This window comes from Hemitrygon akajei, unplaced genomic scaffold, assembly GCF_048418815.1.
Source record: "Hemitrygon akajei unplaced genomic scaffold, sHemAka1.3 Scf000056, whole genome shotgun sequence".
Classification (NCBI taxonomy): domain Eukaryota; kingdom Metazoa; phylum Chordata; class Chondrichthyes; order Myliobatiformes; family Dasyatidae; genus Hemitrygon; species Hemitrygon akajei.
Window position 1 is genome coordinate 629,682 of NW_027331942.1, and position 12,191 is coordinate 641,872.

The 12,191-nt window shown below is 46.0% G+C and overlaps 1 protein-coding gene across 3 annotated transcripts in view; it reads right to left on the reverse strand.

The window, feature by feature from the left end:
* The window catches only part of LOC140721475 (uncharacterized), a 95,957-nt gene that overhangs the window by 8,813 nt on the left and 74,953 nt on the right, over positions 1–12,191 (reverse strand). For all 3 annotated transcript variants that reach the window (XM_073036300.1, XM_073036298.1, XM_073036299.1), the window contains 4 exons: positions 7,570–7,635; positions 6,915–6,960; positions 2,977–3,088; positions 392–513 (listed from right to left, as the gene is read on the reverse strand). In XM_073036300.1, coding sequence (XP_072892401.1) covers positions 392–513; positions 2,977–3,088; positions 6,915–6,960; positions 7,570–7,628 — 339 coding nt within the window. In that variant the 5' untranslated portion in view covers positions 7,629–7,635. The remainder of the gene's footprint in view (positions 1–391; positions 514–2,976; positions 3,089–6,914; positions 6,961–7,569; positions 7,636–12,191) is intronic.

Consider the following 12,191-nt stretch of genomic DNA (forward strand, 5'->3'; position numbering starts at 1 on the left):
AAAGAATACCTGCATATTTGTCAGGCATGATTTCCCATTAAGATAATCATGCTATGTTCGTCCTTTTGCACAGTGTGCATTTAAGTAACCCCAAACTCTTCCTTCATATTGGACAGCAAAAGCGTCTTGAGGTGCCGAATTCCACACCCTCCTGGAAAACATTGACATTATTCGGTGCTGACAGATCCCTGGGACTTAATCTCAAATACCTGAACCAACTCCAGTTTTTTCCTCCTGGTCAAGTACTTGTGTCTGATTTCAGATGCTGAGAAAGAAGTTACATTCAGACGATTCTGCAGGACTCCTTCCTGAACACCTGCCTCTCTAGAGATTGAGGGGGATGGGGGTCAGACACAATACAACGTATTGTCCGCTTTCAGCTGGTACTCACTTGTGGTTCGATTGTTTTTGGAGGATTGTCCCAGAGCTCTTCGGGAAGCATGAAGTAGATTGTAGGCGTTCCATGCTCGGTGATTGAAACGAGAACTTGTCCAGTCCATTGGATCTCCATCCCTAAAAGTGTTGTAGAATATTATAATCCTTAATACATGTCTTTGGAAACACTAATATACTAAAGCGTTAGTTTCAATACAAACCCTACGTTCCGCGGTGTTGTGACTACATTACAAGCCATTTTAAGATCAATCTGAATCTTCACTCCCACACAGACCTCCATATACTTATCAAGGAGTTTCCTAAGTGATCTATTGTGCCTGCCTCTGACACCACCCGGGGCAACATACCACAAGCGTTCTCAATAACCATGTCAATTTCTGCTGCAGGTTTAATGGATCTATGGTGCGGATCCCAAATTTCCTTCTACAATCTAACTTCACACTTGTCCTGGTTGAACAACACCTACTCTTTATTAGCCTACCGCCACATCCTGTCTCTGTCCTGCTGCAGCCTACAGCAATCCTCCACATCATCTCCAAGTCAGCAAAGCTTCTTGTCATCTGCAAGCTTAATATTCCAATTTACACTGCATCATCCAGTTCATTCTGAGTCATGGAGTCATCGAGTTATAGAAGAGAACAGCACAGAAACAGGCCATTCGGCCTATCTGCTCCTTGCTGAACGAGTTAAACTGCCTGATTCCTTCGATCACCACCGGGATCCTAACCCTTCATACTCCCCCCATCTATGTCAGTATTCAAAGTTACCTTAAACTTTGAAGACGAGCTCGCATGCACCAATATTTGCTGCCAGGTTTTTAAACATTGCCAGAACCTTTGAGTGAAGACGGATCCCCTCAAACTTTTCACCTTTCACCCTTAACCTCTGCTTGTACTCCCATCCAGCCTCAGTGGAAAACGCCTGAATGGTTCAAACAATCTATACCCATCATAATTATTAAACCTCTGTGAAATTTCCTCTAATAATCTGTATGCAGAAATTAAAGTCCTAACCAATTCAATATCCCCTTATAGCTATGGTCCTTAAGACCAAGGAATTGCCTATAAAATTTCTTCTGTCTTCTTGCAATCTTGTTTATTTCTCAGTTTTGACAACTTAGACATAACTTCCCATCTCCTTTACTCAATACTTTTATTTATTAAGACCAATCTACAAACATCTTTTATTACGACCCGATCAACCTGTGACGCTATTTTCAGTCAATTATGGACCTGTATTCCCAGATCCCTTTGCTCTGCCGCACTCCTCAGTGCCCTGTCTTTCACTGTTTAAGATCTACCGTGGCTGGACGACCGAAGTTGCAAATCTCGCACTTGACTGAATTAAGTTCCATCTGCCGTTTTAAGCACAATTTCCAGCTCGCCCAAATCCCACTGCAGGCCATGACAGTATTCCTCACTGTGTACTACATTCCCGATCTTAGTGTGGTCCCTGAATTTTACTAATCGAGTTAACCACATTATCATTCAGATCCCTTAGATAGATGGCAAACAACAACGGTCACGGCATCAATCCCTACGGCTCTCTACTAGTCACAGGTCTCCAGCCAGAGAGGCAACAATGTACTTCGCTGCTCCACAAAGCCAGTGTCTAATTCAAATTACTACCTAATCTTGAATGCATCAAAACTCCTTGACCAAACGCCCACGCGGGCCCTTCTCAACTGAAATATTGAAATCCATGCATACAATGTCCATAGCCTTGCTTTCATCAACTTTAGTGGCAACGGCCTCAACAATGTATAGGCGGGAAGCTAAGCTGATTAATCTTCATCCATGTTAAAACAGATACTTATGTATCCATTTGATTAGTATCCCTTCAACTAATTTTGACACTATTAGTACCCGGCTGACCACCCGATAGTTTCCTGCTTCATGATTACAGCAACAACATTATCTATACTCCAGTCCTCTGATACATCACATACTGCTGACTATCACTTTTAACACGCCGGTGATGTTTCCACTTGCATCCCTAAGTTGCGACAGGGCAACAAACACGTCCTCCTCTGTGAAGATGTTGCCGCTTTGCCTCTGTGCTATAGATGCTGTAGCGGTCTACTGACTAAATACAGATGAAAAAGAAAAATCATTTATGACCTCCCCACTTCTTTTGACTCCACAGATGGAATACCATTCAGTTTCTCCAGAGGAATAAATTTTGTCCTTTGCAATGCTTTTGTTCTTAACATATATGTAGTATCCCCGATCATTCCCCTTTACTTGTCTTTTGGGGAAAACTCATGCCTTCCTTTGGCGCTCCTGATTCCTTTTTATGTGTTCCATTTCATTAGGGTTACTCCATAAATACATATGTTGTTCCTACCTGCTTATACATGATATACATCTCCAGTTCTTCTCAGCCTGCGCCTCCACATCTCTAGATAACCACGGTTTTCTACACTTGTAATTTTTACCTTTTACATACAAGCATTGTACTCTCATAACGACAATTTTCAAAGCCTCCAACTTAACAAATACATAAGTGTCTGAAACAGCCTGTCCCAGTTGGCAGACGACAGATTCTTTCTGATACCATCAAAATTGGGCGTTCTCCTACCTTCCGAGTTTTGCTGTTTGAAATAGTGGTTCAGCGGTGCCATGACAGATCTGCGAAAGATGACCCTGCTGACGTGCATTCCGACCCAGACCGATTCATTGTAACGGCGGAACTGTTGGCAGAGGATGGAGTTCTTACTGTACGGATTTGTAAGAGGGGTTCGGTGATGTGCGTTTCGGAATTGTGGAGGAAGGCTAGCTTACGGCGAGGCAGAACAATATGAGCATAGCAACGGACAGAATGTCATGACACTGACCAGTGTAAGGGCTTAAAGTAGCAGAAGTTCCTCCGAACAGATACACTCAGTAATGCGCACATGTATCAATAGTCCCTTCGCGGTCCGAAGGTACCCTGGCAAGGCGGCAGCGTATTGTAACAACCAACGTAGAGTTTTATAGCACTCGCAAATGGGTTCAATTCCCCGCCGTCCACATCATCATTCTCGGCTGTAAAGAATTCTCCTTTCTCCCCGTGATCGCATGGGTTTCCTCCGGGTGCTCTGGTATCCTCCCATATTACAAGGACGTATTGGTCATTGAGAGTCATTGGTGGGAACATATGTTGGCACTCGAAGCGTGCCAATCCTGGTGAACTACCGCAGCACATCCTCAGAATGTGTTGGGCGCAAATGATAACGGCGGATTTACTGTATGTAACAATGTAGCTGTGACAAATCGACCAAAGAACAGGGAACATAAAGAAGTAGAACAGGCCCTTCGGCCTAGAGTACTGAGTCGGGTTAATTAAATTCGTAATCAACTGGTTACCTGAACTAAGTTCCTCTCTCTTCACATTGTCCTGACCCTAACGTTTCCCTTCGTGTGCCTGTCTAAACGCCTCGGAAAAATCTCTATTTTATCTCTTTCCACCAAAATGAGAAGGATGAAAGGGATGAGGGAGGTCTAGCAGTTCTTGGGCTGTAATCCCTGGAGTTCAGGAGAATGAGGGGGGATCTAGTAGAAACAGTTAGAATGTTAGAAGGCCTGAACAGAGTAGATATGGCAAGTGGAGGATTCTAGGACAATTTGGTACGACTTCAGAATTGAAAGACGTCCTTTTAAAACTGAAATGCGGAGAAATTACTTTATTCAGAGGGCGGTAAATCTGTAGAATTTGTTGCCACGAGCGGTTTTGGAGGCAAAGTCACTGGGTGTATTTAAGGCAGAGATAGACAGGTTCTTGATTAGCCAGTGCATCAAAGTGTATGGGGTAAAAGCAGATGAGTGTGGATGACTGGAACAATTGTATCAGCCCATATTTGAATGCTGAAGTCTAGATGTGCAGAATAGCTTAGTTCTACACCTATATTTTATGGCCCTATGGTCTAACAACGCAGGTCGCACCCTCGAGGCACTCAGCGCACTCGGGGTGAAAAATGTTGTCTGTAAAACCTCATAGAGTCATAGAGAATACAACACAAGCCCTTCAGCAAACTAATCCATGCAATGACTATTAAAACTGCTGCTCCAGTCGACCTGCACCGAGACCAAAGACTTCCAGACCCCTATCATCCATGTAACGATCCAAACTTCTCTTAAATGTTCAAATCGTGTTCGCATGCCTCACTTGTGCGGGTAGATCATTCTACACTCTCACGAAATTCTGAGTGAAGAGGTTTCCCCTCATGTTTCTTTTAAACTTTTCAGCTTTCACACTCGACCCAGGAGACTGGTTGTAATCCCACGCTAACCCAGTGGAAAAAGCCTGCTTGCATTTACCCAATGTACACCACTCGTAACATTGTAAACATCTTTCAAAACCACTCTCAATCTTTTACCTTCCAGGAAATACTGGCCAAACCTTTTCAATGTTTCCTTGTAATGCAGGTGCTTTGGGTACGGCAATATCTTTGTAAATTTTCACTGTACTGTTTCTTAATTACATCTTTCCTGCATGAAGGTAACCACAAATGCAGTCAATACTCTAAACTGGGCTTTACCAACGTCTGAAACACCTTCAACACAACATCTCATCTCATGTACTCAATACATCAATTAATGAAGGTCAATGTGCTGGACGGTTTCACGACGACCCTATCTATACATGGCAACACTTTCAACGAATTATGGACCGTATTCCAGATCACTTTGTTCTACCACACGCTTCAATGTCCTGGCGTTGACTGTGTAAGACTTATTGTGTTCTGTCCTGCCAAAGAGTAAAGCCTCGCACTTCACTGCATTAAGTTCTACCTGCCATATTTTAGACCATTTTCCCAGCTGGTGCATATCCCACTGGAGCCAAGATAGTCTTCCTCGCTGTCCACTACACCCCCAGACTTGGTGTCATCGACAGTTTTCTGACACAGTTAACCACATTATCATCAGTCGCGTTGATATATATGAAATAAAGCAACAAAGAACACAGCACAGTCTATAACACATCAATACTCCTAGGCCCCAGTCTGAGAGACAACCATCTATTGCCACTATCTGGTTTCTCCCACAAAGCTTCTCCCACAATGCCTTGCCTTCATGCATTTATTTTCCTGGTAACTTCATGATAAACTCTTTAAATTGGTTAGAAATAAACAACCAGGCACGAGCCCATGCCGACGGTACTTAATGAGTCAATGTCTATCCAAATACTTCTACATCAGGTCCCTTGGAATAATTTCCAGTAACCTTTCCTCAACTGGTGTCAGAAATTCCTGTTTATAATTTCGTGCTTTATGTTTAAAGCCTTAAAAACAGCGGAATATCATTGGTTATCCTCTCATCCTCTGGTATCTCTCCAAATGCAAAGCATGTTTTAAATGTTTCTGCTCAGGCCCAAGCAACGTCTGAGTTGGCTGCCTGTGGCGTCCGAGGGATCGCATTGTTAGGTCCTGGGTATTTATCCACTCTGGTAAGCCTCAGGTTAGAAAACACCTCTTCATCTGTAATCTGTACAGAACCCATGATGTTTCTGCCACTTCGCCTCACTTCCATAGAATCCGTGCGCAAATCTTCAGGAAAAACAAACATCCCCCATCTGTTTTGGCTCTACACATGGATTCTAATCTTCCAGCGGAGCAATTCTGGCCCTTGGCAATCCCTTTGCTCTTAACACTTCTAATAATTGCTTAGGGTTCACCTTGCCTACTCGTTATGCCTTCGTTTAGCCCTCCAGAATCCTTTCTCAAGTGTTATCTTGCAATTCCTGTACTCCATAATCACCTCATTGGTTCCTACCTGGCTATACTTGTGAAGTACATTTTTTTCCTTTTTCTTAATCATGGCCTCAATAACTTTTGAAAACCAAGTTTCTCTACACTTGTTACTCTTCTCTATTATTCTGACATGCGCATAGAAGTTTTGTAGTCTCAACATGTTGTTTCTGAAGCCCTTCCACCGACAGAGAAAAAAAAACTCACAATTGACGGCCTCCTGCATACTTCTTTGTTATTACCGCCTCTCACGTAAAACACATGTCAGCGTTACTTCTCAAACATTTAAACCATTAATGACCTCACCTCAGCTACCGCCGCTTCAAGAAAGCATTCCGAGTGTGCGCAAATTCCTACCAGAGCACGGACCCACTAATTCAGTAAACATCCTAGTAAAGCTCCTTCGTACCCTCTCCTAAAGACACAACTTACTTATAGTCCTTAATTTACCCTTCACCCTTCCCTCCTTGGGTGAAGTGGGGCCAGTGTGAGTAGTCAGCTGGCTGCAGTTCTCCAGCTACGTCTGACTCCCCGGGTGCTGAGGGATAAGCAGCTCCAGGGTTCAGAACCAATGACGGAGGAGCGGAGACAATTCGTCCCTACGGCCAGAGGAAGAATGACGTGGACGGGAATCTGTACATGGCGGTGTCGGGTAATTAGAGGCTCAGGTGCCAACAGTGAACAATGATCTGTGACAGGGAGGTTCTCGGGAGAACGGATGTGGCTGAAGGAGAGACGGGACGTCCGGGGGAAGGAGGAAGCGAAAAGTAATAGTCAGCGATCACATTACCTCATAATCCGCAGTGGTGCAGAGGACATCATATCCCAAGCAACGACTGGAAGCAAAAACACAATGAGAGAATCAGAAACTCAATAGACAATGCAAACAAGCATCCCACACATTCCACAAAACAGTGGATTCTTTGATGTGTGCCATCAGAAGAGAAGGGCTCTCAGATCAAACACAACAGTGTAATAAAGTATGACATTAAGAGAACCGTGTGCTATACATGGGGGATGTTATCTGGTGGGAGGCTGGTTTGCAGAAAGACGCAGTGCTGGATAGGGGACCGCGAATGAATTTTTTGAAAGGAGCTCGGTTCTTAGCTCTCATATTGTATGTTGCCGAGTGTCTACCGTTACTGATGTGGCTCGGTACAAATGTTTAATCCGAGTACTCAGTCGTCGTTCTTGCCTCGGTTTCCGTCGCAGGGAGAATCAGGATTTAAGCGATATGGATTGAAGAGGCGGAGTTTGTGAATGGAAACCGGGTTGGGGAGGGCGGCTGGTCCCGGAAAACTGATTGAAGGAGGGAGGCGAGGCAGGGAGTGCCTGGTCGGAGGGTGTGCAGCACACGGAGGCAGCACTGGCAGGGATACAAGGAATTGGGATAGAGCGGCAGATGGTGGGACTGCGGCAGGAAAGGAATTTGATTCTAGTCTTACTCTTTGCTCAAGCCTTCCACGCTGGTCAGCGAGGCGACAAGCAGAAACACGGGCAGCATTGTTACCCTATGAGAAACAGAAACAGTCACTATCCAGTATTTGCCATGGGCATAAGGCCATTCACAGGGTTATACAGCAAACAGCCCATCGGCCCGCCGAGCCAGTTCTAGTACTCAACATCATTGTATTGCGAAAGATTTCGTACATTGGCTATGATCGCACAATTTTAACTGGCTCATCTCGATACAGGGGATGGAGTGTCAGTGTATCTCTACCCAAGCACTATCCTTCCCACTGCACTGCAGCGGATTCTGGTTAGCATCCTCGACACCAGGAGAGCCAGCCCTAGTTGATTCCGGTCACTAAACTATCCCCGTGAGCCTCTCACTCCGCCTCTTAGATCTATATTGTGTGCTACTGAAGCCTCCGCTACATGGGATAACGTTCCCGCCGTGTGAACTATGCATGCCCTTCATCGGTTAGAACACCTCAGGTAGCCTCCTCCACTCCAGGAAAAGACAGAGTTTCTGTCAGAGAGATGGGGAAGGAGGGAGTGCGAGAGAATAGGCGGGAGAGGAAGAGTGATTGAGTAGAATTGGACGAACACGGTAAGGAAGATGTAAGAGTGGGTTGAGGGTAGGGCTGGTCAGACAGAAGGATGGGGTTTGGTGTGGAGTGTAAAAATAAGCTTTACACTGTACCTCGTACATGAGATAAACCAATTCAGTCAAACCTCAGCTGAGCAGAGATGTTTCATTTCTAAAGCGCCTTCCCACCTTCTCTGCTGCCCAGACCAACTTATGTTTCTCTCCCTCCTCAGTTCTAATGAAGTGTACTTCATCTAATGTCTCTCCCCTTCCTCTCCTGACAGCTCCTGTCTGCCATAAGTATTTATTTATTGCAATTTACAATGTTTCACTCTCACGCTGTGCTGTTGGAACAGAAGAAGAAATTGCACCATATATATTAACGATGATACACTTCATTCTGAGATTGATTGCCAATGTCATCCCTTGATGATGGAGCAGGTCCCTGATCCAAAACATCTGAGACAGGGAAAACATCCTCGCTGACTCCATCCTGCTGAGACTTTGCCCATTGGAGCGTTTCCATCTGTCTATCCATTTATCTATCCATCTATTGATCTACACATCTGTCGGTCGGTTTATCTATCTATCTATCTATCTATCGATCTATCAATCTCCCTTTACTTATGTACTTATTGGGAATTTTCTGTCTTTGCACTGTATTGCAGCTACAAAAACACGTTTCACGTCACACAGTGAATGTCAGTGATAATAAATATGATCCCGAATTCTCAAACAAGACAAAACCTGCAGAAGCCGGAAATCAGAGCAACACACACAAAATGCTGGAGGAACTCTACAAAGCAGCAGCATCTATGGGGGCATAAAATGTTTGGTGCAAGAGACAGATGGCCATAGAAGAAAGAAAAAAAAATTGGGGAGGAGCACTAGAGGGAAATGACAGGCGGGCAAGGATATTCGGTGAGAGGGGAAAGGGGGATGGGAAATGGTGAAAAGGGGAGGGGGCGTGGGGACATCGGTTTTGGTGCTGTCAGGTTGCACCTACTCAAACGGAATATAAGGTGTTGTTCCCCAACCTAAACGTTGCCTCATCACGACAGCGGAGGAGGCCATGGATGGACATATCGGAATGGGAAAGTGAATTGGAATTAAAATCAGTGGCCAGTAGGCGATCCCGTTTGTTCTGGTGGACGGAACGTAAATGCTTGGCGACGCTGTCTCCCAATCTACGTAGAGTCTTGTCAATATACTGGAGGCCTCACTGGGAGCGACAATGGCCTTCATTCTGAGACAGATGTCCATGGAAGAAAGAACAAAAAATGGGGTGTTGGGGGTGGGTCTACCAGAGAGAGGCGATTGGCGGGAAGCAGATAAGTTGAGGGGCGGGGTAAGGGGATGGGAAATGGTGAAAAGGAATTAAGCGTGGCCTCATCACGACAGTGATTGATAGACATGTCGGTACAGGAATTGGAACTGGAATTAAAATCGCTGGCCACTGGGAGATCCCGCTTGTTCTGGCGGACTGAGCGCAGGTGTTTTTCAAATCTACGTCTAGCCTCGTTGATGTACACGAGGCCACACCGGGAGCACAGAACACAATAAATGATCCCAACAGACTCACAAGTGAAGTGTCGCCTCATATGAAAAGACTGTTTACAGCTCTGAATGTTAGTGAGGGAGGTGTAGGGCCAGGTGTAGTACTTGTTCCGCTTACAAAGATAAGAGCCGGGAGGGAAATTCAGTGGGGAGGGACAAATGGACAAGTGAGTCACGTCGGGGCGATCCGTATGGAAAGGGGGGGAGCTAGAGGAACTATAGCTCGTTCAACCCTGCTACATGTAAAAACTCCATCCCCTGCTCTCAATTCCTACGTCACCGCTGCATATGATCTCAGGTTGAGGCTTTTCATTCCAGTGGTCATCCATTTTAATTCCGCTTCCCATTCCCATTGCTGTATGTCCATCCATGGCCCCCTCCTCTGTCGTGATGAGGGCACACTTAGGATGGAGGAACAGCACCTTATATTCTGTACGGGTGGCCTCCAACCTGATAAACTGAACATCGATTTTTCAAATTTCCAGTAATGCCCTCCAAACCGCCGACCCTACTCCCACCTCCCCCCCACTTTCTATGTCCCATCTCCTTTTCCCTCTCTCACCATATCTCCTTGACCGCCCATCGCCTCCCTCTGGTGCTCCTACAATTTTTTTTTCTGTCTTAAATGGTCCTGTCTCTTTCACATTCCAAGCTAATTACTTCATCACCACTCCCTCCCCTCCAGGTTTCACCTAACACCTAGTGTTTCGCTCTCCCCACCCGGCGCCTTTTAAATCTACTCCTCAGCTGTTATTTTTTCTCCAGTCCTGCCGAAGTGTTTTCGTCCCGAATCTCGGACTGCACCTCTTTTTTTCACTGATGCTGTTTGGCCTGCTGAGATCCTCAAGCATGTTTTGTGATTCTCATTCTGGTTATCAATAGAGGAGAAACCAGTTTCCATCCCTCGGGAATTTTCACCAAAGCTGTCAAAAATACGACGGGTACATCAGCAAAATACAATGCGCGAAATTAGACGCGTTGACGTGCCCGGGGAGAAGTACAAGGTATAGACTGGGTTAGCGACTGTTCCCCTATGTTGATCTTTATTCTCTGGGTATGGTGCAACAGCTCCACTAACTGGGCATCACCAGCAACAGATCTCTTTTCATTTAATAATGACTATGTCTTCTACACCAAAGACGATGCCCTTATAGCTATCCACAGGGTTTTCCATTGCCACCTTCCCACACACTCACTCAGACGCTCCGTATCCCCTTTCATTATCCCATGCTCTGCCCTTCGCTCATACCGTCACTCTGGCTAGTGTGGTCAGAAACCTTGGTAATAGGACCTGTGACACCCCTCAGTTCATGGGCTGACGTCGCTGTGACCTGAGCACCACTGACCGTGATTTCCCTCTTCCCATAGACTGCGCACATGATAGAGATGCATGTAGACCCACTGTTCGTTGCGTGGATATTAACCGAGTCCCAGGTATAATCTGGGATTCTGACTAATCTAGGATCAGGTAATGGGGGAGACAGTTAGAGCAGTGGTGTGCTCCGTATGCAGTATGTGGGAGGTCAGGGTCAACACAGTTGTTCCTGATGTCCACACCTGCAATAGGTGCATCCAGCTGCAGCTCCTATCAGACCGAGTTAGGGAATTGAAGCATTTGCTGGATGAACTGCGGAGCAATCGGGAGGCAGAGGCAGAGATAGATAAGAGTTATCGGGAGGCAGTCACACCGAAAAGGCAGGAGGTAGGCAAATGGGTGACAGTGAAGAGAGGCAGGGGGAGCAGACAGAGAGAGCAGAGCACCCCTGTGGCCGTTCCCATCAAGAATAAGTATACCGTTTTGGATACAGTTTGTTGGGATGACCTACCAGGAACAAGCTGCAGTGGTCCTGTCTCTGGCACTGATGTTGGACCCTTGACTAGGAAGGGGAGTAGGGAAGAGAAGAGAGCAGTATTGATAGGGGATTCTATCGTCAGGGGGGCGGATAGGAGATTTTGTGGGGAAGATCGGAAGTCTCGGATGGTATGTTGCTTCCCTGCTGCCGGGGTCCGGGACATCTCAGATCGGGTGCAGGTTATTCTCGAGAGGGAGGGCAAGAATCCAGATGCTGTGGTCCATGTAGGGACCAATGACGTGGGTAGGATGAGTGAGGGGGTCCTGCGTAGGGAGTTCAGGGAGTTGGGTGCGAAGCTGAAGAGCAGGACCTCCAGGGTAACAATCTCAGGATTGCTACCTGTGCCACGTGCGAGTGAGGCAAGGAACAGAAGGATTATAAAGATTAATACGTGGCTGAGAGAATGGTGCAGGAGGGAGGGCTTCAGGTTTGTAGATAATTGGGCTTTGTTCCAGGGAAGGTGGGATCTGATCCGAAGGGACGGTTTACACCTGAACTGGAGCGGTACTAACATACTTGCAGGGAAGTTTGCTAGTGCTTCTTGGGGGGGTTTAAACTAAATTTGCAGGGGGCGGGGATCCAGAATGTGAGACAGGATAGCGAGAGGAAGAATAAAGGACAGGTG